The following is a 27958-nucleotide window of genomic DNA, read 5'->3' as shown; positions in this document are numbered from 1 at the left end:
AATAATGCACTGGGTGGTCAGACAGTTAGATCATAATACACTGCATTCAACATTTTTCTTATAAATATGAATTATTCACTAGAACAGGACAATCTCAACTCCATGCTCCCAAAAGTTTCAGGAAACACAGCCAACACTTTGAGCACAGATTGACAATGCCATGTAAATAATTCACAAAAAACGTAAGAAAAGCACCAATATGTATTTTGTGTGTTATCAATTAGATCCACCCTGCCCAAAGGAGGGAGACAGATGTGGAAAAGAAGCTAACGATATTTACTGTGCTAGCAGGAAAACTTCAACTGTTTCAAAGTACTGCCATAGAGACCCGACATTTAAAAAAAAAAACTGCTAGAGAAAATGATGAATAGCTCAAAAAGCATGAATTGCTGACATAACCGTTGTCACCAGAGTAGTTATTACCTGTTCTTCTCAGTGGCGCTACTTTTGTGAATCATTTTAACCTTCAGGCTACTTTTAAAGTGATGTTAGCTTACATTCCTGACACCAAACCACGTAGCCATCCTGAATTAGGCTTCATCAGCAGAGTCACTTCATGTAAAGTAAATCTTCACTACTTTTTGGTAAAGCAAGCATTTTCTGAAGATGGAAAAAAGCTTGAATAGCAAGAAACTTTCACTCACTCAACAGAGAAAAAAGTACAGTACATCTTGGATACACACACCAACCTATTTAAAAACTACTGCTATTTTCCAAATAGAAATCATATTCTGCAAATAGTCTCCACATAAGAGAAAACAGCCATCTTGTACACATTAAAATTCCACAGGACTATCTATATATGTTACTGAAACTTCTAAAAAAGGATTCCTTCTCCTAAAAACTACATTGTACCTATGAATAAGATGATCATTCATTTGTCTCATGAATAAACAAAGAGCTATAAGGAAGCTTGAAGTGTGTAATCCCTGTGTCTAGATCTGGGAGGTTTCCTTGGCAACAATGCACAAACAGCAGGGAATGTGTATGCATCCTCCGAACAGTATGTAACATGAGGGTACTGTTTTCTGGTCTCTATGGCTGTCTGTAAAGGAATGTAAAAAAATATTCATCATTCTATAATATGTTCCACAGAAAGAGCCAACAATCATGGCCAGCACACTATTCAGTAGTTTTTTAAATTAATAAATGTGAGATTTCAAAGCTGTATTTCATTTTTTGAAGAGGAAGGAGGAATAATGCACAAAAACATGAATTTACACTCGTTTTTGTTTTTTATTGGTTGGTTTTTGGTCATACCAAATGACTTCTTCATTTGCATTTCAAACAGAATTTATACTGTATTTGTGTCTCATTTCTTCATAATGCTGGTTAAACAAGAGTATGGTAATATGGTGAAATTCTAGCAGGCTTAATTAAGCAATAGATCCTTCAAACAGGCTTATATATATATATATATATTGATTTATGTCTCTGCTGCCAAATGGCCTTAAATGTATTTTTAAAAAACCCAGCTTTCAAACTCATTTGGAAGTCATTGTGCCAGATTCTGATGCCAATTACAATGGCAAGATTCTGATCTCAAGTACCAGAGCGGGGAGATACTCTGGATTTATTCTGGAGCAACTTAGATGCGAATCTGGCTCTCTGTCTATATTTTCCAATTGTTAGGAATGGATACGTAAAGGATTAGGTCATTCAGGATATGAAAATGATTCTTATAATTCTCTGATAGATTAATTACCTTATTAACCAAACAAGTAGCAGCTGTCTTTCATATGGAAATGTGATTTTCAATATCAATTGATTTTCTGTCTTAGTTGAACAGACAAACTCAACCCTAGCACTGACGCATTACTGCACAGAAACAAAAAGATGGGGGTCTACCGTTGACAAATAAATTACCATATCAAATGGCATCTTTGACAGCCAGTCAGAATACTGGATGTCTGGCCATGGCAATAATTTACTGCTGATGTAAGTCAGAACCCATTTGCTGAGCCTATTTACAGCAGTGATTAATTTGACCCCTTCTCTCTGTTTGGCAAAAGCACACAACTGATCCATTCTCAAGGTCATCCAGAATGGTACAGGTTAATGAGAATACAGTGCCTGGTCCAACTTCTAGTGAAATAAATGGGAGTTTTTGTATTAACTTAGAGGGGACCTTAATCAGGCCAACAGTGAGCTACTTACACACTACTGCACCAATAAGCCACCTGAGAGAAATGTATTTGGATCAATCTTGTGGCATAATACCCATGAAGTTATGGCAAGAGAACACTGTCACAGAACCAACTGGCTTTGCTTTCAAAATAAATGTCACCTCTCTGAATTGGCATTTACATAGCCATAAGAGACCATTTTCCTGTAGTACCATTCTAGTTCAATGATATTAACTTTTAAATATATGATAGCTTTCCCAAGAGCTAAGAAGTTGCTGATTAAGCTAAACTTGTTGCTCATAAATAAAACAATCCAGTTCACATATATCAACAAAGCTATGCAGAGGACAGATGTTCCATTTCACAGAGGATTTTGAGATTCATGCCAAATCGGAGCAACACCCCAAAATTTTGAAATTCTCTGTGAAGGAAAATTGGGAAAAAAATATAGTTTTGGGTCATTCCAAATGCTTTGTTTCAACAAAATTAAAATGTTTCAACTTAGAGTTTTTAATGTTTGTATTATATTATCAAATATATTATAATGTAGAATATAATACAACATAAAAATTCAAAATGAGAAACTGAAATATTTGTTCTGATATTATCAAAATGGTATGTTAAGACATTGTCCGAACTTCTTTTTTTAAAAACAAAATTCCAGCTAAGCTGACCCAGTTTGGTGAAGCATTTCTATTTCAACAGAACTGTATATTCGGATGGAATATGGTTTAGTCAAAATTTCTCTGACCATCTCCATACATCTGCTTTTTTAACCAATTGGATAACCACCATAGATAATGACAGGGCTACACAACAAGGAATGTAAAACTTTCTTTATAAAACACAAAGATAAACCTGGAATACCTCCTAAGAATAAATAATAGATTTGGGTAACATACATTTATCCTCTCAGTGAAGAAAAATGTCTAATATTTAGTCAATACGTGAGATATTACCGTAGCTGCTTCCTCACCCGCAGGACAAATATCTTTCTCTCTAACTCAACAATGAATACATATAATTAAAATAACCTTGTTAAAAATAGCAAGTAGGTGGATATGTCCCACAGAGTAGTGTCCTGATTCATATATGCCACTATGCATAAATAATCTTAGTTTTAAAAAACTATTAGACTTATCGTTATATTTTCCTTGCAATATAACACTTAAAGGGGAAAATGCTACCGTGTATTACACAAGCATGTAGAGTGTAGGGAGTCTTTTACCACCCAGTACACACATGCTGCAGTAAAGTAGGATTCCTATTTAAGACTAAAGAGAGGGCCAGCAGGGTTTGGGGGCATTGGCTACCATGTCTACCATGCTTGCCAACATACCAGGCCCCAAGGAAGTATGGTCAGCCTGGCTGGGGATGTGGCCACCAGCTAGCATGCTTGCAGGAGACAATGACCGGAGCCAGCCAGGAATGCAAACTGGTCCTTTTCAGAGGAAAAGTAAAGTGCGTCTTACAGTACTTAGATACAGGCCAATTCTATACTATCCTTCCCTGTGTGAAACATGTGAATATCTAATTTGTGTATGCATATATATAAAGACATCTAGCAAGACCCTGTGCTACTCTATCAAATCCCACTGCACATGCCCCTTTCATTGAGAACAGAGCACATGGGGTCAGATTCTGATACCCTTATACTGAGTAGTACCTAACTCCATCAATAGTCCCATTAGAGTCAGTGGTACTAGTTGGGGTCAAATCGTGAGCCTCTTACTCCCACTGGTATACTATAATTCATATGAATAGTTCCACTGAATCATTGTAAAGTACTATTTTATGTGAATAGTCTGGTCCATGATGGGTATTCTTAATGTCCAATGAAGAGCCCTAATGAAGACTCTACTTGCCAGTTTTGGGGTTAATGGCCGTGATTAATCCACATGCTGTGTTTAAGGTAATTACTTTCATTCAAATTTCACACACCTAGTTCCTTCTAAGGCAGGAAACAAACATATTAAACAGAAATCACACACACAACGTTCGCAATCTCTTTTCATAAAATTCCACACCCACAAAGCACAGGTTCCCTCACTTTCATTCTGTTCAAGGCTGGAGGGGACAAGAAACCAGACAGTGCAGTTGTCAAACCCTGGATCTAATAAGCACCTTCCAACCTATTCACTAAGTAAGCACTTTTAAATGTCTCTGAAAATGCAGGTGTGCAAACTACTCCTAATACAGACAGAAGCTATTTTTTCAGTATCCCCTCAACCACTGTTAAACCACACACACACACCCCCAACACACCCTCACTAGCATTTTTCAGCTAATAAAAGCTTTATGAGTTGAAAGTTCCTTCAGGTTTTCTTCAGATGCTAAAAAAACCCTTCCAGCTCATACCCTTCCAGCTACAGCATCATAACTCACTGTTACAATCCACTGGAGCTAATGTAACATACAAGGATCATGAGTGGCATGTTTTGTTTTTCCACCGTGAAAGACAAGCCTCATATGACTTGCTCAATATGGTAGAAAATTACTAATATGATCATATAATGCAGTGCAAGGATGTTTTTCCTGCCCTTGTTGAGTCCATTTCAATACTGACCATAAGCAAAAGAGAATAGCATGAAGTTCTATACAAGTAAATAAAGTCTCAAGCACATTCCATTATGGAACTTGCACACCATCATTTTTATGACAAAAAAGGGGATGTTTCCCCACGTATAAATACATTTTCCTCATTAATTTGCACACCTGTCCTAGACCTGCCCATGTCCCATAGACTGTCAGAAAATGTCGTGCTTTATATTCCTCATTAATTTGTGCACCTGCCTCAGATTCATTCACATGCCAGTGCTTGGGCTGTTTGCCAATAAATTCTCTCATGGAAAACTGTTGCATTCTTATACAAATAAGCAGCTTAATCCATTCAGCTATAGTCTCTCTCTTATCAGCATTTCAGCGTAATTGCCAAAATATAACATAACGGGCTTGCTTTTCAGCCAGGCCTCATCTATCTTCTATTTCCATGGGTGCAATTGTACACCTCTTTGTAACTGAAACTTCATTTATGCACCCACAATTAATTTTAGGCAAAAATACTTGCAGTTAGATGTCTAACTATTTAATTTGTGGACAGCACAAAAAGAGAAGTCATTGTGGAGAAGATATCTCTGGACATCTAGTCCAATATTTGAATGACACAAAGAAACATTTCTCATACATATATTTAAAATCAAAATTGGGACATAAACTGTACTATATGAGGCACTAATTTCTGACAGTCTAGAATAACCTAATATCCTAGTCAATACTTTTAATTCAGTTTCATTCAATCTAGTCAATATTCCAGATCATTCCTGTATAGGTCTATAATAAATAATAATTATTAATAATAATAATGTTCCATACATCTATAACATCTATACATCTATAAAGTGCTTTAACAAAGTTGGTGGCAGATTATGGCTGGCCCATGTGCAGTTTTTAAGCTGAGGGGAAAGGTGCAAGAAACCTTTCCCCATTCCACCTCCCACAGAGACCATAGGTACAAGTCATTAGCTCAAGAAAGCAAGGGAGTTCCTTCTGCTACAATTCACTCAGACTCTAGCCACCCCAAAGGAGTCTTGGGTTTGGCCTCAACAGCCATATACAAGTGCATGGGGAGAGAGGCTATATGTGTATGTACACTAAATGCTGCCAAAAGAAGCATTCAGTGTAAACGTACACTATTTTTCTACGGTGCCTAGTACAATGGGGCCACATTCCTGGTTGGCCCTTAGGCACTACAGTAATTAATAATAATAATGCTACACTCCCCTGAAAGAAGGCATCAATGGACATAATCACCCTCTTTGCCTGGGAGTTCTTGCAAGAGTTAAGTCCAAAGCAGATTGTTAAAAGTTACAAAGGGATCTCACAAAACTGGGCAACAAAATGGCAGATGAAATTCAATGTTGATAATGCAAAGTAATGCACATTGGAAAACATAATCCCAACTATACATACAAAATGATGGGATCTAAATTAGCTATTACCACTCAAGAAAGATCTTTGAATAGTTTTCAGTAACCATCTGCTCAGTGTGTAGCAGCAGTCAAAAAAGTTAACAGAATGGTAGGAACCATTAGGAAAGGGATAGATAATATGACAGAAAATATCACAATGCCATTATATACATCCATGGTACACCCACTCCTTGAATAACACATGTAGTTCTGGTTGCCCCATCTCAAAAAAGATAGATTAGAATTGGAAAAGGTACAGAGAAGGGCAATAAAAATGATTAAGGGTATGGAACAACTTCCATATGAGGTGAAATTAAACAGACTGGGACTTTTCAGCTTAGAGAAGAAATGACTAAAGAGAGATATGATAGAGAAAGTGAATAAGAAAGTGCTACTTCACAAAACACAAGAACCAGAGCTTACATAATGAAATACTGAAGACAAGGAGGCAAAGGAAGGTAGAGAACTGACTCACACAAACGTACCAATACTGCTGAGGAGACTTTTATATACAATAGCTTGCATTATACATCCCTCAGCTCACCTTGTAATTCTTTTGCTATTTACATTCCAGAGCTATTATTTTCAGGACTTGATAAGAAAGTTGCTATTTGCAAGGCGATATTTACACTTTTTGTACTTCAAAATCCTGGCAGGGTTTGTTCCATCCCTAGCCTATTGTTGTATTTAAGAGTGTTAAAAATATTTTATTGAAAATATGTTAATGCAAATGAGTCCAAACATTGTTTAATAAAGATAATTATAATTCTGAATACTGTTTCCTGTGATCCCTTAGCTGAAAACCAACAAGTCAATGACACTGTTTTATATGGTTCCCTGATGACTATGGATCAACTTTCATTTCAAAGCATATCAGCAAAAATAGACTGCATCACGTTCTGTAGTAACTAACTTCTGGTGAAGTGCATGTGTTCGTAATCTCTGTCAAATTCTCTCCTCTATAGCACTTACTGTATGTATTTCCTTCAGAATAAAAGAAAGTTTACGTACTAAGAAGCAGTGAATTGAAAATGTGCTTGATGTGATCTTGCAAATGTTTTCCTTGTGTGGAATGGAAAAAAAATGTTCAGAATATTGAAAAGAAAAGCACCTTTAATTGCGGTTATCTGATTAGATGTCTACAGTGCTGGGAAATTCACATACCGTGGTTGTCAGATTTGAAAACAGGCTGGGGGGAGGAGCGGAACAAACGTCCATTCTAATCCTGTGCTAAAAAGATGGTAAAATCCCTTCTTTTTGAACACAATAGAGAAAGTGCCATTTGGGGAAATTCCACCTTATTTTACAGAAAGAGTTATTTTGATTCATACTTGGTAGAATAAACCATCCTTAGTGACACAGTTTTAAAACTCCATGGCTTCAACCATTGACACATACACCCACAAACATACACCAATACATACAGAGAGATTTTAAAAGTTTGAAACTCTAACAGAAGGTAAAGTTTGAAGAAATTCTGCTCTAAGGGCTAGATCATTAGTGTAAGATCTGGCCCACAGAAAATGACTGCACACTCTTGTGTTGCCGCTGGAGCATCCCAGGAGGGAATTGTGACTCAGGGAATCACAGCACCCCTCCTCCCCTGACTGCTGCTGCTCCACAGAAAGCGTGAACTGGGACCTGCCTCAGCATATGCTCCCTGATGCCCTGGCATACTTTCATCTTGGGGGAGGAGGAGTCAAGGCTACACTCACTCCCCAAACCCTCCCACCCTTCCTGACCCCAGGCATGAGGGAAGGATATAGCATCTCTGTGAAGATTGCTTCCTTCCATGCACAGTAAGCTGTGGTATTGTTACACTAGTGCATACAAGTAAATGGCCTCTTCTACTCCACAATCTGGTCCTTAGATAGAGATTTGATTTAATCAAACTTTCATGAATTCAAAAGTATTTTGTATCTGACTTAAATCCAATCCACATACCTCAATCATTTGAGGTGGCTCATCAGAGAGTGTCTCATCTAATTGTGACTTCCTAAATATAGGCACCAGGCAGAACACAAACCCACAATGCTGCTAATGTGTCACATATTCCAGAAACAAAAGTACTGCTCAATTAAAAAAAAATCATGTAATCCTTTCAAGTCTAGTATATTAAGGCCCAATTGATTTCAATGTATTTGTCAAGACTATGCAGTTTAAATATTGCAGATATATAGTATAAAATAAGCAAAAGTAAAAAATTGCACTCTGTACAAGCTCTGCTAACTATATTGTAAACATTTAGGGATCTACTTTTGCCTTTTGATTGATGCACACAACTCTATTAGCTCCCAAACTAACTCCCACTGAAATCAGTAAAAGGACTTGCATTAATTATAATGGGAGTTGGATCAGGTTCTTAACACTAATGGTCGTTATGGTCATGAATAAGTGGGAAAAGAATCCTCTAAGTAATCATACAGAAGCAACATATTCAGCTAGGCTAAAAGACAAATAAAATGTATATTTTTGTGGAAAAAAATTTTTTTGTGGAAAAAAATAATTATAAATGAATTAAACATAGTATGAAATTTGACAAACCCTACAATATATCTCAGTTAATCTCCCTTTTCTCAGCACTTTCATATCTCTTTTTTTGTAAACTTAATACTATGTGAAAGATCTCAAGTAATGGCCAGTTGTCTAATACAATACTGTAATTCAGGAATTGGTAGCTTAGTTCAATGCTACTTTAGTTCAAAGTAGTTTTGCAGTTTCTGTTCTGGAAACCCATGAAATTAAAGCTGCATATGCAAATACAGTGCCTTCAGCTAAAAATCTTCATGAACTTGTGCAAATTATGGTAATTTGCATCACAGACTCTGCAAAGTAATCAGGAAAATGATGATGATACACCATGGCAAATATCCTGTCCCCCAAATCCCACAACATCCACCTGTGGATGTAACAGATGTTCCCAAATGTTTTAGCTGACCACACTGTAAATGGCATTGTTAATGGCTACAGACAAATGGAATGTTAACACCATCTAATGCTACACTTAAGAGTAATAATGTATGGCATGGAAGCTGTGAAACTAAAATGCATTGTAGCACAGATAACGAAAGTCCAATCAGTGATTTGAGTACATCATATGACAAACACCATTCTTATGACTCCCAATAATAAATACAATACATTTGCACCTTCTTACAACCATAGTGAATTTGACTAAAAGACAATTATAATGTACATTTCTACATTATCTTAAATAATTAGTACCAATATATACCTAGAAAAAAACTTAAAAACTCCTGTTTAGACAAACCTGTGCTTCAAAGAATAACTTCTGGTATACTGTGAAACCTTACTGTTATGGCAAAGTGTGGGGACATGGGTCATAGGTCTAAAGGGCAAACTCTTACCTGTATTATTGCCCATAATGGCAATAACAATAAATCTTATGTCAGATTCATCTTCCATGTTTGTTTCAAGATCTGAAATAGAGGGAGACACTTCCTGAGGTTCTAAAACCTCTGTGGTTTCCTCAACTTTGGGTGGTCTGGTAGGTCGTGCAACTGCAGTGGCACTTGATGATGTGAAATATTCTTTATCAATTTCTGGTTCCACTGTCTTGCCTGTCAGACCATCATCAGTAGTGGTTTTACTGGGAGAAGTAGATTCACCAATTATTACCATGTCTATGCTTGTTTCCTCCTCATCTTCCCTGTCAATTATACGTGGAGGCTTTTTAGTAACAAAGGATTTGGTAGTTGAAGTTGGTTGGATTTTGTCTGCTGCACTTAGAACTGTTGTTTTATCTGTTCCAATAGTTGAAAATATAACTGGTTCTGTTCCTTTAGGTTCCTTCAATATTCCTGAACCTTCCAGACTATGGGCTGTAAAATTTTTCACTTTTTCCACAAAAGTAGATTTCTCAATCTGATGAGTAATACCTTCTGGTGCAGAAGGACCTGTAGGCACTGTATGCGAAGGTAACTCAGATTTCCAACTCACCACACTGCTGTCTTCCGTTTCATTTTCTTGTTTGATGCGTGGTACTCCACCTTCATCTACTTGAGTTTCAGTGGTTGGTGATACTTGCATAACTTCAGTGGTATTTACTTTGTGGTCAGTAACAGCATCAACTTTTGGAGACAGTAAAAGCTGTATGGTCCCAGTGGTTGTTTCACCAGATGCTAGAACTTTTCCATAATCCCTTATCTTTATATCAGGCACAAAAGCTTCTGTAGTTGTACGTATTTCATCATATGCTGATCCTTCAGTAATTATGTCCACATCCTGCCTTTCAGTAATAGCTGTGTGACCCAATTCAGGTTCTAAAGTTGTCTTTTGTTCATATATTTGAACAAATGTCACAGGCACCTTAGACGTAGTTGCAGTAGAATCAGTGGTAGTAACCAGTTGCTCTATAGTAATTCCATATGGTTTTCCTTCCACTGTTTCTTCAGTAATTTGGATCACATCTTGTCTTTCAGTAATAGTTGTCTGAGCAGATTCAGATTTGGATACAACTTTCTGATCATCTGTTTCCACGTGTACTTGAGTAGATGTCACATCCATTTTAGAAATGGATGCTGTGGACTCTGTGGCAGTAACCATTTGTACCAGAACTTCATCTTTGGTAGAGTGTTCCTTTTGAAATACTGTTCCTTCTGTATCTTGAGTTTCCACATGTGGGTGAATAGTAGTTATTGCTCTGGAGATTCCTAGGTCTTGGCCCTGCTCGATAGTACTTCCTTCCTCAGTCCAAACAACTTCTTGCCCTCCTGTTCCTGCATTAGGTTCAACCTTTTCTTCATAGGATTTTACAGTAGTGGATGTCATTGCAGATGATTCTTCTTTAATGATTATTCCAGTACTTATCTGGCCACCCTCTGTGACTGCATATTTTGTGACCTCTTTATCTGTAAATGTAAGGGCTTCAGTAAATAGTGCTTTTTCAGTGGCCTCTTCTGGTTTCATTTCTGGTGCAGGAATAAATGTTCTCACAGTATCATGATACCTTGAAACAACATCTTCATGTTCTGTAAAACCTTCTGTCGGTTGTTCTCTGTCACTCACTTCCATGACAGGGGGCCTGGCAGTTGGTAATTTTGTAGCTTTTGATGCTGGCACCGATGGCAGAAAGGGCTTTATTGTTGCATTGCTTTCATCTAGTGATATTTTTGATACTGTGATCACTTCCATTTCTATAGCTCTGCGAGTAGAGTAGACACTTGTAATATCTTTACCCCGATCTATATGAGCTGATATAGCTGTAAGTTCTTCATCAGTTTTTGGTTCTGTTGGCTCAACACTTATCTTAGTTTTATCTTTTTCTGTTGAAATTGCTGTTTCAGAGTGCTTTGTATGTTCTACAATATAAAGTTGCCCTGGAGAAGCTGTAGAAAATTCCATTCCAGAGATACCATCTCCTGTTCTTAAAGCTCCATATGTTTTCACATAATGAAGCAAATCTTCTGTCACATTTTCCTGATCTTTACCAGTAGATAGTGGAGTGCTTGAAACTTGAGGAGCAAGTGTGAATTTCTCACTAGCAATATGTCCCTTAGGTTCTGTTTTGTCCTTATCAGAATCAGGAATAATTGTTGTGAGAGAGGGGGCTGTGACATCAATTGTTCTCAATTCTGGCTCTCTCATTTTTTCTAAGATGATTGACCCTTCTGTTTTTAGAAATGGGTAGATGTCAGTCTGCATTCCCTTTACTACCCGTTGTGGTGAAGTGGTACCTTCTGAGACAGTGATGGCCTCAGCTTCTGTCTGATTAACTGTTAGTACAGATGTAGACATAGGTAGTCCAAAGGAAATTTCAAGTGCATCGGTAGGCTGCACATCCTCCAAATCCTCTCTGCTTCCTTCAGCTGATGCCTCATTATCAAATAGAATATGTTCCTCTGTAATTCTAACTGCTGGAGTTGACTCACTTGCTGTAGAAGGTGCCCTAGCAGTTACAGTATGCCCATCTAAGAATGTCTTTGATACAGTAATTACTTCTAATTCTGGGATTCTGCTAGAAGCCAGAGTTCTGTGGTGAGGCATAACAGTGTATGTGCTTGCTTTGCCACTCTCCTCCTCTGTGGTAGGTTCATGATGATCAGTGTGCAGATCTTTGGGAATTACAACAGTTGTAAGTTTCTGATGAGTTTTTGCTTCCATTGATTCTTTTGTAGGTTGAGCACTAAGATACATTTCCTCCTTTGTTAGTGTAACTGAAGTCTCTATTTCAGCAACCTCTTGTACAGGGGTTTGCGCTGAGGCATTTGCAGATGTTCTCATTGGACCCACCTCTATTTGTTCAGTCTGACTTTCAACAGTTTGTGTATTTTCAGTTTCAACATCTTCCCATGAATCTGTGACTGGAAGTGATGTGGGAATTGCACTTGTAGCTGCTCTATGCTCTGGAATTATTGAGGACAAATAAACTTCCTCTCTGATTTTAGACATATCTGATTTCTTAGATAATTCTGCTGCAGAATAAGTGTGCTCCAACTCCTCTTGTATAGGTGTACTCACTGCTAGCCTAGGTGTGGCATCAGCTTTAGTCATTTCCAATGATTCAGAAGTATCTACTTTGCCATCTGTGACAATCTGAGGTAGAATAGTGGTTAACTTAATGTTCTCCTTAAGCATCTTCTCTTCTTGTTTTTTCTCACCCCCTTTGGTAGTTAGTATTGTATCTTCCTTTATTCTTTCCAGGATCACTTTTTCCAAAGATGAAATCTTTGTTTTGGTGACAACTGATTCAGTGATTGAACTATCAGAGATATCAGGTTTAAGAGTAGCTTTGCCAGGTATTATTTTTAGCTCTGTTAACAGATTGGCTGGCCCACTTTCCATAGGAATGTCCAGCTCAACAGATGCAGACTCTGATATATTTTGTTTACCTAAAAAAAGATGTTAAAGAAGCAGTTAGAAAGGGTATAAATAAGCCCATTTTTATACTTTTCTGATGCAAAGTAAATGTTAAACCTGAACAGAATGAATGAAAGCAACAAAATGTTTTAGAGGAAAGTTATGAATTCAGTACAGCTTTAAATGCCCACATAAAAACACTGTATTACAAATGCCACAAGATTTGCTGGAGTTCATACACAATACTCATAGGAAGTTAGATTAGGGCTGAATGTGAGAACAGTATTTTTTCACTGAATGGCTTTAATTAATTTGCCTTTAGCCAAAGTATTTGTCTACCAGGTTTTGAGTTTTTTTAATTTAGAGGTGCTATTAAGTGTTTTTAAGTAATGGAAGGAAATTAAATGTTATTAATTTTAGTTTAGGACAGGGTTTCCCAAACTTGGGACGCCGTGCTCGTGCTGCTTCCCGCAGCCCCCATTGGCCTGCAGCAGCGAACTGTGGCCAGTGAGAGCCGCCATCGGCCGAACCTGCGGAGGCAGCAGGTAAACAAACCAGCCCGGCCCGCCAGGGGCTTTCCCTGCACAAGCGGTATCCCAAGTTGGGAAAACACTGGTTTAGGATATAATATTATTCACAAAAGTCCTGTCTTTGGCTCCCTGAGCTGGGAGCGCTGTGAGGGAGGCATCCTCAGACCTGGGGGAGGGAATCTCTTGCATTGCTCAACAACAACAACAAAAACAGGAGCAACAAAGCATGTCAGTAATATTAGTTTCATGGTGCTACATTAACATTATCAGAGGTCTTTATACAACATAATGTCAACAAAATACAAACATATTGCTCTTTATTGTACTGACTGAAATGCTGAAGTTGAATTTTTCATGTCATACTCTCAGTCTATAAGAAAATTCTTGCAGTTAAAGGAAGAGATGTTTCCCATTTCCCCTGGTGCCTTTATGCTATGCTATGTACTAGTTGCATTGCAAATGTCATGAGTGTTTTTTCAAGGCTTACTTTAGCATACAATTCACATGTATAACAGGAAGTAAAATACCAGTTTAGTATATTTTCAGCACATAATTACAAATCACAAAAGGGAACCCTGACAGCAACAGGAGTGTGCTTAGGCAACAGAAACTAACATGCCATCCTAAAACACTGTATAATAATGTCACAAGATTTGCTGTAATCCATCTAAACTGTACTCTCAAGCATTTAGATTAGGTCTGAAAGTGAGAACAATAATCCACGGAGGACGAAAAAATACCCACAGGTAAAATCAGAAACCTTGTATTGCAATGAAGTTGACTTTTGGAAAATAATCCTGCTTCCCTTCACACACAAAACTGGGAGCATTATATATGAAAGGACAGCAGGATTGGGCCCTTTAAGACACCAAATAATAAGGGGACAGCAGTTGTGGATCAAGAGTAGAGTATGGCCCTTAGAGTCACTATTAGGACATAGATGATGATTTCAAGATTTTTAGTACATAAATATGTCAGCACTAGGTTGACCAGATGTCCCAATTTTATAGGGACAGTCCCGATATTTGGGGCTTTTTCTTATATAGGGTCTTATTACCCTCCACTTCCTGTCCTGATTTTTCACACTTGCTATCTGGTCACCATAGTCAGCACTAACTGTCCCAGCACAACACAATTGAACCTACAGCCTCTTTCATAGGAAAGCATTGCTAAGTATCTAATCAGGTAATTAAAATCCCTACACAAACATGCAAGACATTTATGTAGTTACAATTTTTTAGGAAGACAGGCACAAAGGCCAAAAGTTGGGTTTCAGAATTAATGAATGAGCTCAGGGAAACCCAGAGACTCAGTGTATGATATGAAAGTTTTATCATTCCTACTTGAGGGCCAGGGATCAGGGACAAAGATGAGGTTTGAGATAGGATTCAGAGAGTCACATTTACAGAAAGGAGATATTCCAGAGGATGGAGCAAAGAAGAATCTACTATCCACTAAGACATCCAGAATTGAAGAGCACAGGGAAAAGATTGTTAGAACAGGTAATGGGACAGGCAGAGAAGGGGAAGAAGTTAAGGGAGAATATAGGAACATGCAAATTGAGCACATCCATCTGTTTAATGCTCAAGAGTACCCAATACATATGCACATATCAGGTATTTTCACATGCACATGGCTAATTAGATGTCTCTCAGGGCTTGTCTACACTTATAGTGCTGCAGTGGTGCAGTTGCACTGGTAGCACTTAATGAGGATAACTACCTTTGTCAATAGAAGAGCTTCTCCCATTGGCATAAATATTCCGCCTCCCCGAGAGGCGATTGCTAGGATGATGTGAGAAGCCTTCCACACCCGTGAGCAACCATGTAGTTATACCAACACAAGTTTATAGTGTAGACCAGGGCGTAGGCATTTGTTCATGCATATAATATATTTGTGTGCATAAATTAGGCCTACACAAATGTAGGTTTGAAGTTTCACACACCTAATTTTGAAAATGTTGCCCTTACAGACAAACTATCAGATTATACACTGAAGTAGACAAAGAGGTGGTCAACCAGCTTTATCCAAATCCGGATCTAAACTTCTTCAAATTTCAGAGCATTAGGATCCAAGGGTTCGGTCCACACCCAGTATGGAGTTAGATCCATTCATTAAGTTTGGATCAGAAGCCAGAAGTTTCGGGGTGTTCTTGTGTGAGCCACTCTCTAAAGTCTGTTCAAGTGGGAACAAAGATTATTGTTTGTTTTAAAGAATATTAAATAGAGGTGGGGAAAAATAGAAAATAAAGCCAGAATCAAAATATATTTATGAATAAAGAGACAGAATGTGATTCACCACTATTTGAGGGCTTTGTAATACTAGTTATTCGTGACTTTTTAGGTGACTGCCAGGTTTTCATTAAAATGTTTGCAAATCTTAAAAGTTTAATGAATTACAACTGAAGTCTCTATTTCAGCAACCTCTTATACAGGGATTTGCAGTGAGGCATTTGCAGATGTTCTCATTGGACCCACCTCTATTTGTTCAGTCTAACTTTCCACAGTTTGTGTATTTTCAGTTTCAACATCTTCCCATAAATTCATGCCTGATATGCAGTTACTTACTATTCATGACTTACTAACTGCTAATCTCTTGATAAAAAGTTTCAGACATTCAGTGAGGGAGCAGAAATAAACAAACTAAAAAAATAAGGCCAAATGCATCAGATATTTGGTTCAGCAATTACTAATTGACCAACTCTAACAAACAAACAAACAAGCATTTTATTTCCTAAAGAAGAAGAAGAATACAATATAAATTCTATTCAGTTTATAGATAGGTGGCCAAATTTTCTGCTGGTACAAACTGAAATCTGAGGAGCAGTGCTAATTTACACCATCTCTAGGATTGTTTCAGTTACACTAGGTAAGTGCCTTATCACTAATATGATGTATACATTTTTCATGGACATGTTTCAGATTTGTAAACTTAACTGAGAGAATTAGCTGAGACACAGATGCTTCTTCTTAGTGAAGACATCTACCAGCATTTCTTTCTGCCTTGTACAAAAAAAAAAAAGTTGATTTTTTAATAGGTTCCAACTCCAGTTTTAACTGGTTGCTTCTCTATCCAGATGTTTTGCATTACTGTATTCCTTGCGCCATGTGTTCAAGAAGCTGTCTTCTTTGTGCTTCTTCTGATGTAAGACATGAGACAGATTTTCCTAATAAAATGCATGAATCTTTTAGCAGCAAGAAAGCAAATTATCTCAACAACTGCTGCTTACATCAAAGGCTATCTTGTATTGCTTTCAATTGATTCCTTTTATATTAAGAACAACCTGAATGAAGTTGATTTTGGATGGACCTTATGTGAATTGGTAGAGATACTGTACTTTTTCATTCTCCAACTGTTTACTTTATGCTTTCACTCTGGAACAGCTTTCTTCCTTCTTCACTGTTGTTTAAATAAGGTCATTAAAATGAAGTTATATTAAGACCTAATAATTTTATCTAGGAAAACACACTATATGGCTTGAGAACAAAATGCTTTAACTTTGAGACCACAAACTGAGAAGTTTAATAAGAAATGTATCTCTAATTTACTCTCTAGAGGCAGACAATACTAATTTTACTTACATTTTACAAATAAAGTACGTCTACATTTTCAGGATACTTAGGGCCCAGTTCAATAAGACACGTAAGCATATGTCTAACTTTAAGCACTTGAATAGTCCCTTTGAAATACATAGAACTATTCACATGATTAAGTTGAGGCATACAGCATTTAAGTATCTAGATGAATTAGGGCCTTATACTACTACATCAGTACCTTATGAAACACGCCCAGCAAACATGTCCATGCAGAAGCTCATCAAGTCCACTTTTTGAAGTGAGTCACAAAAAAATATAACCCCTCCATACTCCAATCAATAGTTGATAAAAAAAAGTAGTCCATGATTTACTCTCTAGCTGCTGCAGTATTAAGGGCCTGATACAAAGCCTAATGAAGTCAGTGGAAAGACCCCCACAGACTTCAGTGTATTTTCAATCAAACCCTAAGAGAAGAAAACAAAAAAACCCTTTTCCTCTCTGTAATGAGTAGCCATAAAACCAGTATCCATTAGAAATGAAGTCACTTTTGGCTGAAATAATATTTTGTTCCACTGCAGCTGAGCATCAGTGTTCAGCAAATTTTGCTTTCTAATTAATTCTTTTTTAACATTCCCTATCCCACCAAAAGCAATCTTAGCTTTTAACAGATAAAAGACTTTTTTGATGATAGCCTTGATGCAGCAACGTCCTAGAGTACATGCCTAACTCTACGGTCAAAGTCAATGCTTTAGGCATGATCTCAAGTACCTTGCAGAATAAGGGACTAAACATGAGCTGTAGGAAATAAACACAATAAACCAATTAATAGAGGTTAAACTTCAAGAAGACTTCAGACACATCTGTAAGCAACCAAGAAGAAAATGAAAGATAATAAGCCATATGGTTTCTGTAGAGAAAAAAAAATACATGATCAAAGTGATGGTCTCTTGTTTTTTAAAAACAAGACTTTAGACTTCACATCTCAAATTATTAGTCTGAGCCCATTTCATTTTCCAAAGTCAAGACTATTTGTACAGTATGGTTTTGCAACTGGAAAGCAAACTAAGTAAAATCTTAAACTTAACTGTACTATAGATAGATTTTTTTCTTGGCTCATGATTTTATCTGAAGCTAATAAATTGTGCTTTGTGCTAGCAATCTTCAGAATGTGGGTTGGAGGTTTCTTCTAACTTTAACTGCAAAATTAAATTCAATATATAGAATTTCCACCAAGGAGAGTTTGAATCACAATAAAGACTTCATGCTGGGCTGAAGGAAGAGGTGTCTCCTTTTTTAAATACAAGGTTTGTTTTGATAATGATTAAGACAGATGCCTACTCTGGCACAGATCTGTTGCTTTGGAGCATTTGAAAAATCTAATCCACTAGCTGGCTCCACAAGGGCCAGAGTCAGCCACTCTCTCTGGAGCGGAGAAGCATATGTTTACATGTGTCCCACATATTCCAATTGTACTACTCAAAGACACAGAGGATATTATTCAGCATGAGTGAAAGTGGTAAACTGAGGTCCTTAATCATTGCCATTTCACTTCATACCAAATGCATAATGTGCATTACATTCAAAAAGTTAAATCACTGGCTTTCAGGCAGTAGTATGAGAAAGATTAGGGAGCTGAACATGAGCACAGCAATGTGATGCTGTGGCCAAAAGAGCTAATGTGATTCTGGATGCATAGACAGGGGAATTTTGAGTAAATCATAGAATCATAGAAGCAGCAGTAAATCATAGAATATGAGGGTTGGAAGGGACCACCTCAGGAGGTCATCTAGTCCAACCCCCTGCTCAAAGCAGGGCCAATCCCCAATTTTTGCCCCAGATCCCTAAATGGCCGCCTCGAGGATTGAACTCACAACCCTGGGATTAGCAGGCCAATGCTCAAACTACTGAGCTCTCCCTCTCCCCGACTAGGAGTAGGAGTAGAGAAGTTATTTTACCTCTGGATTTGGCACTGGTGCAACTGCTGCAAGAATATTATGTCCAGTTCTGGTGCCCAGTATTCAATAAGAATATTCATAAATTGGAGAGGGTTCAGAGAAGAGCCACGAGAATGGGTAAAGGACCAGAAAATATGCCTTATAGTGAGAGACTCAAGGACCTCAGTCTACTTAGCTTAACAAAGAGAAGCTTTATGGGTGACTTGATTGTCTATAAGTCTATAAGTATCTACATGGGGAACAAATATTTAATAAAAGGCTCTTCACTCTAACAGAGAAAGGTATAACACAATCCAATGGCTGGAAGTTGAAGCTAGACAAATTCTGGCCGGAAAAAAGACAATTTTTTGATGGTAATTAACCAGTAAGGGTAATTAACCTTTGGAACAAGTTCCATTACTGACCATTTTTAAATCAGGATTCGATGTTCTTCTAAATGATCTGCTCTAGGAACTATTTAGGGGAAGTTCTATGGCTTGTGTTCCATAGGAGGTCAGACTAGATCAGGGGTGGGCAAACTTTTTGGCCTGAGGGCCACATCGTGGTTCCGAAACTGTATGGCGGGCCGGGTAGGAAAGGCTGTGCCTCCCCAAACAGCCTGGCCCCTGCCCCCATTCATCCCCTCCCACTTCCTGCCCCCTGACTGCCCCCCTCAGAACCCCTGCCCCATCCAATCCCCCCACTCCTTGTCCCCTGATCGGGACCCCCTACCCCAACTGCCCCCCCAGGACCCCACCCCCCATCCAAGCCCCCCTGCTCCCTGTCCCCCGACTGCCCCAACCCCTATCCACACCCCTGCCGCCTGACAGACCGCTCCTCCCCCGGGACTCCCATGCCTATCCAACTGTCCCCTGTCCCCTGACTGCCCCCCAGGACCCCCTACCCCTTATCCAACCCCCCGCTCCCCACCCCTTTACCTTGCCGCTCAGAGCGCCAGGACTGGCAGCCGCGCTGCCCAGCCGGAGCCAGCCACACTGCCGTGCAGTCTAGATCACTGTGGCAGGCCGGCGGCTCTGGCAGCCACACTGCCTGGCAGAAGCTTGCAGCCCCGCCGCCCAGAGCGCTGGCAGCATGGCGAGCTGAGGCTGCAGGGGAGTGGGAACAGCAGGGGAGGGGCCGGGGGCTAGCATCCCCAGCCGGGAGCTCAAGGCCCAGGCAGGAGGGTCCCTTGGGCCGGATGTGGCCCGCGGGCCGTAGTTTGCCCACCTCTGGACTAGATGATCACAATGGTCTCTTTTGGCCTTCGAATCTATGAGGCAGAGGAAAGTTTACTGGGACACAGTAAAAATGTGACATTATTGCCTTCAACGATAAAAACATCTGTTTTGCAGACTTTAGGCCCTGGCGCTACCTAGATAACTCTGCTTGATTTTGCCACAGAGGAATGCTGTGTGTTTCCAATTAGCAGCCTCTGATCTAATAAATGAATGTAACAATTATTTAAACTTACTTTCCATTAACACAAGTCCCCTAAATGTCAGGATTCAAGTATTAGGGGGAAAATATAACAAGATACATTATGAAAATACTGACAGAGCACTAAACATTTTACTGAGGTTTTGTGCAAGGGTTTAAGAAACCAAGATTGCAGTGTGGTGACTGCTGCAAAGGAGTGCTCTTAACCAGTTTCATATGGAACAGTTGCGCCTGAGCTTCAGATCAGGGATTATGGTATCACACAGAGCCTCACAGTGACTGTACATTGCATTTTCATGTGACACTCTGAGCTAGACTGTGACATTTAAGCCACAGTCCTGAGTGCAGTGTGGAGCTGTCTCACCTTAGGGAGAGCCACAGAGAGATTGTTAACTATGTCACAATCTCTCTCGTGTTGACTCTTGTACACAAAGAGTGAACAGTTTCACTTTCCATCAGAGCCAGCCGCTGCTACCAGTATGCTGGCCTTGTTTTGCAGGCGGAGTCAGAGGTTAGGTAGGTTCTTAGCTTCTCCTCCTTTCCCCTCCCTCCTTTCTGGATCTTAGCTCTTCGAGGGAAGAAAGGCAAACAGGTGCACAGTCCTTGAGGAGCCATGTAAATATAAATATCCTTCACAAGAATTTGCATGGGGTCATTGTGTTTTTTTTCTTTGCTTTTGTGTTTCAGACAATGTTCACAGATGTAAAGATTTTATTAATTTGCAAACCAAAAAAAGGCAATGTATAACTTCAACCCTTTTACATGAAAAACAATAAACAAAACTCATATGGTATGGAAATATAGTGAATTGCTTCAAAAAGTATTCTCTAGCATTTTGAATTGCATTCAATATTGCACCAGTACTAAATAAAACCAAATGCTACATACAATCTGGTGACACAGAGTTCACCAGTTACCTCTCTGTTTATGGAAACAAATACGTGAGTGTGTTTGAGCCATATTCTGTATTCATTAAGGGCCTGATCTTGCCAGGTGCCAACTCAGAGGAGCTGGATGCTCTTCCATTGACATCTAAGGCAGTGCTTCTCAAGCTATGTGATGTGGGGAACTGGCAATTTTTTTTTTCCAATGTGCGCGCAGACTGGCAGCCGATGGCTCGCGGACTGGCACCGGTCCGCAGACCACCACTTTGAGTAGCACTGATCTAAGGGACTTGAAGATACCCAATCCCTCTCATAAGTAGAGCAATGTGATTTTTTCAGTTTACTGGCCATTCAAAAAATTGAAAAAAAGTATTTTGAAATTTTTGGAAAGCTGAAAAGTGAAACTTTTTGTTTAGCATCAAATAAAACATTTTGTTTGACCTGAAATAAAATGTCATTTCACGTTTGAGCTTTTAAAAATGTTTTCCTATTTTACTAACAAAATTGAAGTAAATTTCAAAATGAAAAGTCATTTTGAATTGAAAAATTGAAACTATTCATTTAAAAATGTGGAAATGAAACATTTCAATTTTTTTCAGGGTTGTTTTGGTTTGGTTTGTTTTTTTGGGGGGGGGTTCTTTTTCTTCCCAACATAAGAACAGCCATAGTGGGTCAGACCAAAGGTCCATCTAACCCAGTATCCTGTCTTCTGACAGTGGCCAATGGCAGGTGCTTCAAAGGGAACGAACAGAACAGGTAACCATCAAGTGATTCATTCCCCCTTCGCACACTCCCAGCTTCTGGCAAACAGAGGCTAGGGACACTATGCCTGCCCATCCTGGCTAATAGCCATTGATGGGCCTATCCTCCATGAATTTATCTAGTTCTTTTTTTTAATCCTAATCAAAACAATTGTTGTGAATTCAATATGAATTCAGAAAATGTTTTGGTCAATCCAACTATCAAATTTCACGCAGGTCTCCTCGGTGCTCAGTATCTGGCAGGAACAAGCTGTAACTCTTCAATGATCAGTAGGAGATTTTCCTGAGCAAGTTATGAGTAAGGAGAGTGCTGAGTAAGGTCTAAATCTAGTGGATCAGATGGTGTGAGCCTCTGTGCAAATACACAAAAGTAAAGGAAAAAACCCCAATGACCCCATGCAAATTCTTGTGAAGGATATTTATAAGCCCCGGGGTATGTCAAAATTTGCTTTAAGAAAAACTTCCTGAAAGGATAAAGTACAAAGTGGAAAATACAAATTATATTTTCATAGGGTGAAATTCACTCTATACACCTAATGCGCAGTAGCCAGACTCTATGTGAGTGAAGAGCAACTGGGCTGGGGAGGTGAAATCCAATGTTCTAACTGAGGATAGGCTTCCAGCCTTCAATTCAAACAACCTCCTCCCCAGAACAGCCACTATTCCAACCCATTGGAGAGTCTTCTGCAGTCCCTCCACAATAGGGTGAATTTCACCCATTATACTTTAAAATGATCATAAACAAACAAATTGCAAATATATTGAGTCATCTCCCACTTGAGTTGTAAGACAAACTCTAGATGAGTAAGCCACCAATCCTGCATGAATATAGTCTTTATTTATACATGTAGTCCCTCTGAAGTCAATGAGACTATTTTTGTGAGCAAAGTTTTATAAGATCTGACCCACAACCAGTAGAAAAAAAACTATTTAAAAATACAAAAAACAAGAGCACCCAGTACAGCAATGTGCTGAGCATCTTCAGCTCCCACTACCTTCACTTAGAGTTGAGAGCAGTTAACATGCCATGTTATGCCACACCCTTGGGTATGTCATCAGGCACGAGGGCTGAACTGGGATATTGGGATCATAAAACGTAGCCTTTACTGTTTGAGCTAAGGACCTAGCTCTGTAGCAGGCCCATCAACCTCTATATGTGTCGCAGCCTCCACTAGACGGAGACAGAGTGACACACTGAGTGGGTGTGACTTACTGTCACTGAACAGGACCCCAAAAAAACAGAAGTCCTGAATTAAAGGCCCAATACTTCAATGTTTACTCATGCAAATACTTCTTACTCCTTAACTTTAATGGGACTAGTCATAGAAATAAGGATTTCATTGATGTCAATCAAAAGGAATACCACTGTCAGTATGGGTTGCAAGATCAGGCCTTGATGCCTTAACTCCAGCACACTTTCGCCAGGCACTGCATCACCTGCAATTCCACAGCACTAAGAAATCCAGTAAACCATGGGAGGCTGTTGAAAAATGTTTGCCACACTGTTGAGGAACAACAGGACACAGATTAACTTTATCTCAGCATTTCCTCTCTCCATAGTTCCTTGCCTTGTCCTTAATGTTATTTTAACACAGTTGTTTCTGGTTGGCTTCTTTGTTTGTTCTGTAAAGCCACAGTAATGAAATGCTTTTGTCACAATATACATGCTTTGTAAGCAATGGAATCAAGCAAAATGGCAGGTTAAACCCTTTTGTGACCGAAATGCATGCTTAAAATCATAATAAAAAAAGCTTACGTTGAAAGCAGTAGGCATCAAACTTGCTATGTGGGTAGGGGAAGCCTGTTTGGTTCTCATAGCGATACAGGGTTCTCACCCCAAGTAAACCTCCTCCACACTGGATTCTGGCCACAGACACAGGATAACGCACACTGCCATCAGCTAACCAGCCATAGTCACATTGGTCAAAGCCACTCCTCCAGGCAGCATGCAGGTCGCCCACTGTAGCAAGAACTGCATCCCTTTTCTCACACTGCTTCTTAGCTTCTTCAAAGGTTAGCTTGTTGGGCAGTGTCACATGGAACACATCACCTAAGGAATAAAAACAATGGTGAGTTTTACCGAACAGTTCCCTCTTGATACTCCAGCTCCGACTGCCTCTCCATTATTAAGGTTGAGACTCACTTTCCATTACCAACTCAATTTAGTCCCATTCCCCCTGTAAGATATTTATAACATGGCCTTTCCCTTCAAATTTTGCATGTGTGCTCTGTGGCTGAGAACTAAATCTGCCCAAAATTCACACTATATACATGCACATAAAATTCACCCACTCACCACACAGTACAGAGATTGAATCTGTGACCTTTTTGTGAGGGAATTATGCAGGGGTTGGAGACAGACTCCTCCCCTCAACATGCAGGCAGGGCACAGGGGAGCCAAACCATATGTGACTTCTACTTGAGCCCTGGGCTGAAACAGGCATTGTGACTTCAGTGCACTTAGTGAACCTGGAACATGGTTTGATAGTGCTTTTATTTTTCTCAGTGAAAGCAAATGTACTCTCTTACATCTGCAGGCCTCTTACTTGGCCCTTCTAGTCATCACTAGGATCTCTCTCAAGGCTCAAAGAATACAAATGCTCTTTACTGGCTGCTCTAAATCAATTTTCAGAGTGATACTTCTACAGGTCAACTACTGATAGCATGCCCAATGAAAAGAAAAAAAGAATCAGCACTGGACACATTATGGTATGCCCTGAGTCTGAGACTTTCGCTGAAATAGACAAATTAGTCCAGAAGCTCCCTTGTGCACTTTGGCTTCAAGTGAATATTAATCTCCAAGTAACACCTTTCCACTTATAAATTACTGATGGAGTTTGAACAAAATGATTCCTGTGTCTTAGAATCAGTTCCAATGTAAATAGCCCTTTTGTGAATGATCTTTTTTGGAGTTTTGTTTTAGAATCAGAGCTGCTCCTTCACCCACCAAAATAATAACAAACTTAAAACCCATATCCTGGGAATGGTGCAATGTTTGACACCTTCCTCTGTCTAGCCTTAAGATTGTAGCTAATGAAATATAAAGTTAAAAAATGTTCAGTTAAAGAGAGTAGTGTAAACTCAAGATGCTTGTTATGAGAAGTTGATTTTTCTCCCATCTTCTCCCATCGGTGGACCAGAATACAAAGGTTCCTATTGCTGGGGAGAGCTGCTTAGCCACATTAGACATATGATCTGTCTCACCTATGTATTTGTCTCTAGATAACCTAGCAAAAGACAGATGGAGAGACTGCATCCCCATGAGCAGGTCCAGTCACCTCAATATTATCCTTGGTTTAGGCCTGAAAGGAATGCAAGTGTGAAAGCAGGCACTGGGCTAATTTTTTTCTTGTTCTTAGAAGCACTGTGATTTATTATTACAGCTGTAATATCAATTTCATGGCATGAGTTTCCTTATATAAATTGTAGGGAAATTCTAACCTAGGGATAAATCACTGTAGCCATTAAGGGTCAGACTAGACCTGCTAAGGATGGTTCAGAGTAAGGGACAGCACAGAATTGCATCACACTGAGTAGCATCAGGAGGCAAAATGCTTCTTTGAGCTCCTTAGACCACAAGGGGAGTATGCCTACTATTATAGGCAGGGTCCTACCAAATTCACAGCCATGAAAAATGCATCATGGACCATGAAATCTTGTCTTTTGTGTGCTTTTACCCTATACTATACAGATTTCCCAGGGGAGACCAACGTTTCCCAGATTGGGGATCCTGACCCAAAAAGGAGTTGCAGGAGGGTCACAAGGTTATTTTAGGGGGAACGGTGGTATTGCCACCCTTACCTCTGTGCTGCCTTCAGAGCTGAGTGGCCAGACAGTGGCAGCTGTTGGCCGGGCGACCAGCTCTGAAGGTGGTGCCCCGCCAGCAGCAGAGCAGAAGTAAGGGTCTCAATGCCATACCACGCCACCTTTACCTCTGTGCTGCTGCCCTCTAAGCTGGGCAGCCGGGGAGTGGCGGCTGCTGACTTAGGGCGCAGCTCTGCAGGCAGCAGTGCAGAAATAAGGGTGGCAATACCACACCATGCCACCCTCCCCCATCCCCATACAATAACCTTGTGATCCCCCAACTCCTTTTTGGGTCAGAACCCCTACAATTACAACACCATGAAATTTCAGATTTAAATAGTGGAAACTTGGGGCCCACATTTTTGCACCCACACATTGAATCGTGCATACCATTCTGCATACTTCTGCCTCTTGTTACTGGATTTACACCTGCAAACGGTGGGAACACTTTTTCAAATTTTCATATTGTGCCTATGCCCTGCTGAAAATCTATCCATCAGTGTCACACAAAGAGCTGTTTATATGGAAGAAACCCTTGCAATCTGCCTGCATTTACAAAGTTAATAATACTGCACATTTGAGTGGTGGGTAGAGTGTCCTTCTTTCTACTGAATCTGTCTAACGATAGACCAGAGGCCAAGTTATTTGGTTTGTTTCCTAAATTCTGCTGGTGTAACAAAGATGCCATCTGTGTCTGAAGCTCAGTTTATGAGCAAAAAATCCATAAATGCTGAAAACAAAAAATGCATTTAAAGAAAAATGTAAACTAACTAAAACGGGGCAATCTGCCCGAAGAGAGTCCAGCTTTATGCCCATTAGCACCTATTTGACATGATATTGGGCTTTTTGGAGCTGAAGGCACAAAGAATGCAAAAAGGTGGCAAAGCAATCAGCAAAATACTTTTGTCATTCCATCGTGTATTGTGTAAAAATTAATTTATTTCAAGAATGCTAATGTGAAAAAAAAACTATGTTAATATAATGGCAGTTTGCATTTGTTCAAGCCAAGAAATTAGATACTTAGAATCCAAAACCTCTAGTTTAAAAATACCCCAGTAGATTTGTCAAGACCAAATTCCAATTAACCACACATTGACACAACCAGAAATTAGCCTGCAATCAGCCTGTCCAATATGAAAAGAAACTACAAGTTTATGTGTCAGTGTTAATTTGACCTGCATTTACAACAGTGTAATAACCATCACGACCAAATATAAAACCAAAATCAAGCAAAACTCTCAAACCTGTAGATGAGTCTGGTTATAAAATCTGAAAACTTTTAAAAGTTCCCCTGCAGTTTTCCAAAACAAAAAAAAAGTTTCCTCCGTCCACTGGGCACATAGGAGAAATATTTCCAAGCCAATTATCAGGTAGTCCAGAGGTAGTGATCTGACTTACACTAGTACCAAACATACCTGATTTCTGAGACTTAAACGAGAAAGAGAATTATAATATGTGCATGGGGCTGAGTAAGACCAGTGTCTGTCGTCCAGTTCCTTGGTTCTCACTTTAATTTAAAAGAAGTTTTAGAGCTCATTAATGGCTGTAAGAACAAACTACTTCCGGAAGAAGAGGAAAGAGGTTCTCTGCCCAAATGGTGGTTGATGAAGACATGGCGCTGTAGTGGCCCTTACTACTCCAGTAGGAAGTAGTGAGCCATATACTCCCTCATTATCGCCCTATAGACAAATGCTGGGGAACACAGGGGGCATGCTGCTACCCCTAGTCAAACATGTTGGTGTAGTGAGTGCAGAGGACAAAATTAATTGGTATCCTCTTTTCTCAGGGACAGCTGGCTGACAAATTATTGGAGTTTCTTGTGCATGTACTCTAGGGGAACGGATGGGAGGGAAGGACTTACTTGTGCTCTCTGCACCCCACCAGCACTCCACCCTCTACATATGTCCCAATTACAATGGGGAAATCCTTCGTATCTTGGGGTATCTGAAGAAAGAGCCAATCTCACTTCATTGTATCCCTGGTCCTTCCTTTCATCGTAGCACAACTTATACATGATGCTCCCCACTTGTGTCTTCTCCACATACTATTCCCTTAGCACAGCAGAGGTAAATGTGAGGAGTAAGAGTTAATGCTGAAAATAAGCTCATTTAACTCCTCTAGGGATTTCATATGGAAATCCCAAGACTGTGCTAGGAAAT

The 27958-nt window shown here is 39.4% G+C and overlaps 1 protein-coding gene across 5 annotated transcripts in view; it reads right to left on the bottom strand.

Moving 5' to 3' along the window:
- The window catches only part of VCAN (versican), a 135866-nt gene that overhangs the window by 63041 nt on the left and 44867 nt on the right, over window positions 1–27958 (bottom strand). For 4 of the 5 annotated variants that reach the window (XM_073344417.2, XM_073344418.2, XM_073344419.2 and 1 more), the window contains exons 6-7: window positions 23752–24045; window positions 9463–12945 (exon numbers count right to left, since the gene is read on the bottom strand). In XM_073344417.2, coding sequence (XP_073200518.2) covers window positions 9463–12945; window positions 23752–24045 — 3777 coding nt within the window. The remainder of the gene's footprint in view (window positions 1–9462; window positions 12946–23751; window positions 24046–27958) is intronic. The other variant, XM_073344420.2, reaches the window with a different exon arrangement.

This window comes from Lepidochelys kempii, chromosome 5, assembly GCF_965140285.1.
Source record: "Lepidochelys kempii isolate rLepKem1 chromosome 5, rLepKem1.hap1, whole genome shotgun sequence".
Lineage (NCBI taxonomy): Eukaryota > Metazoa > Chordata > Testudines > Cheloniidae > Lepidochelys > Lepidochelys kempii.
Note: the sequence above shows the minus strand (reverse complement) of the source record. Positions and strands in the feature narration are given on the sequence as shown.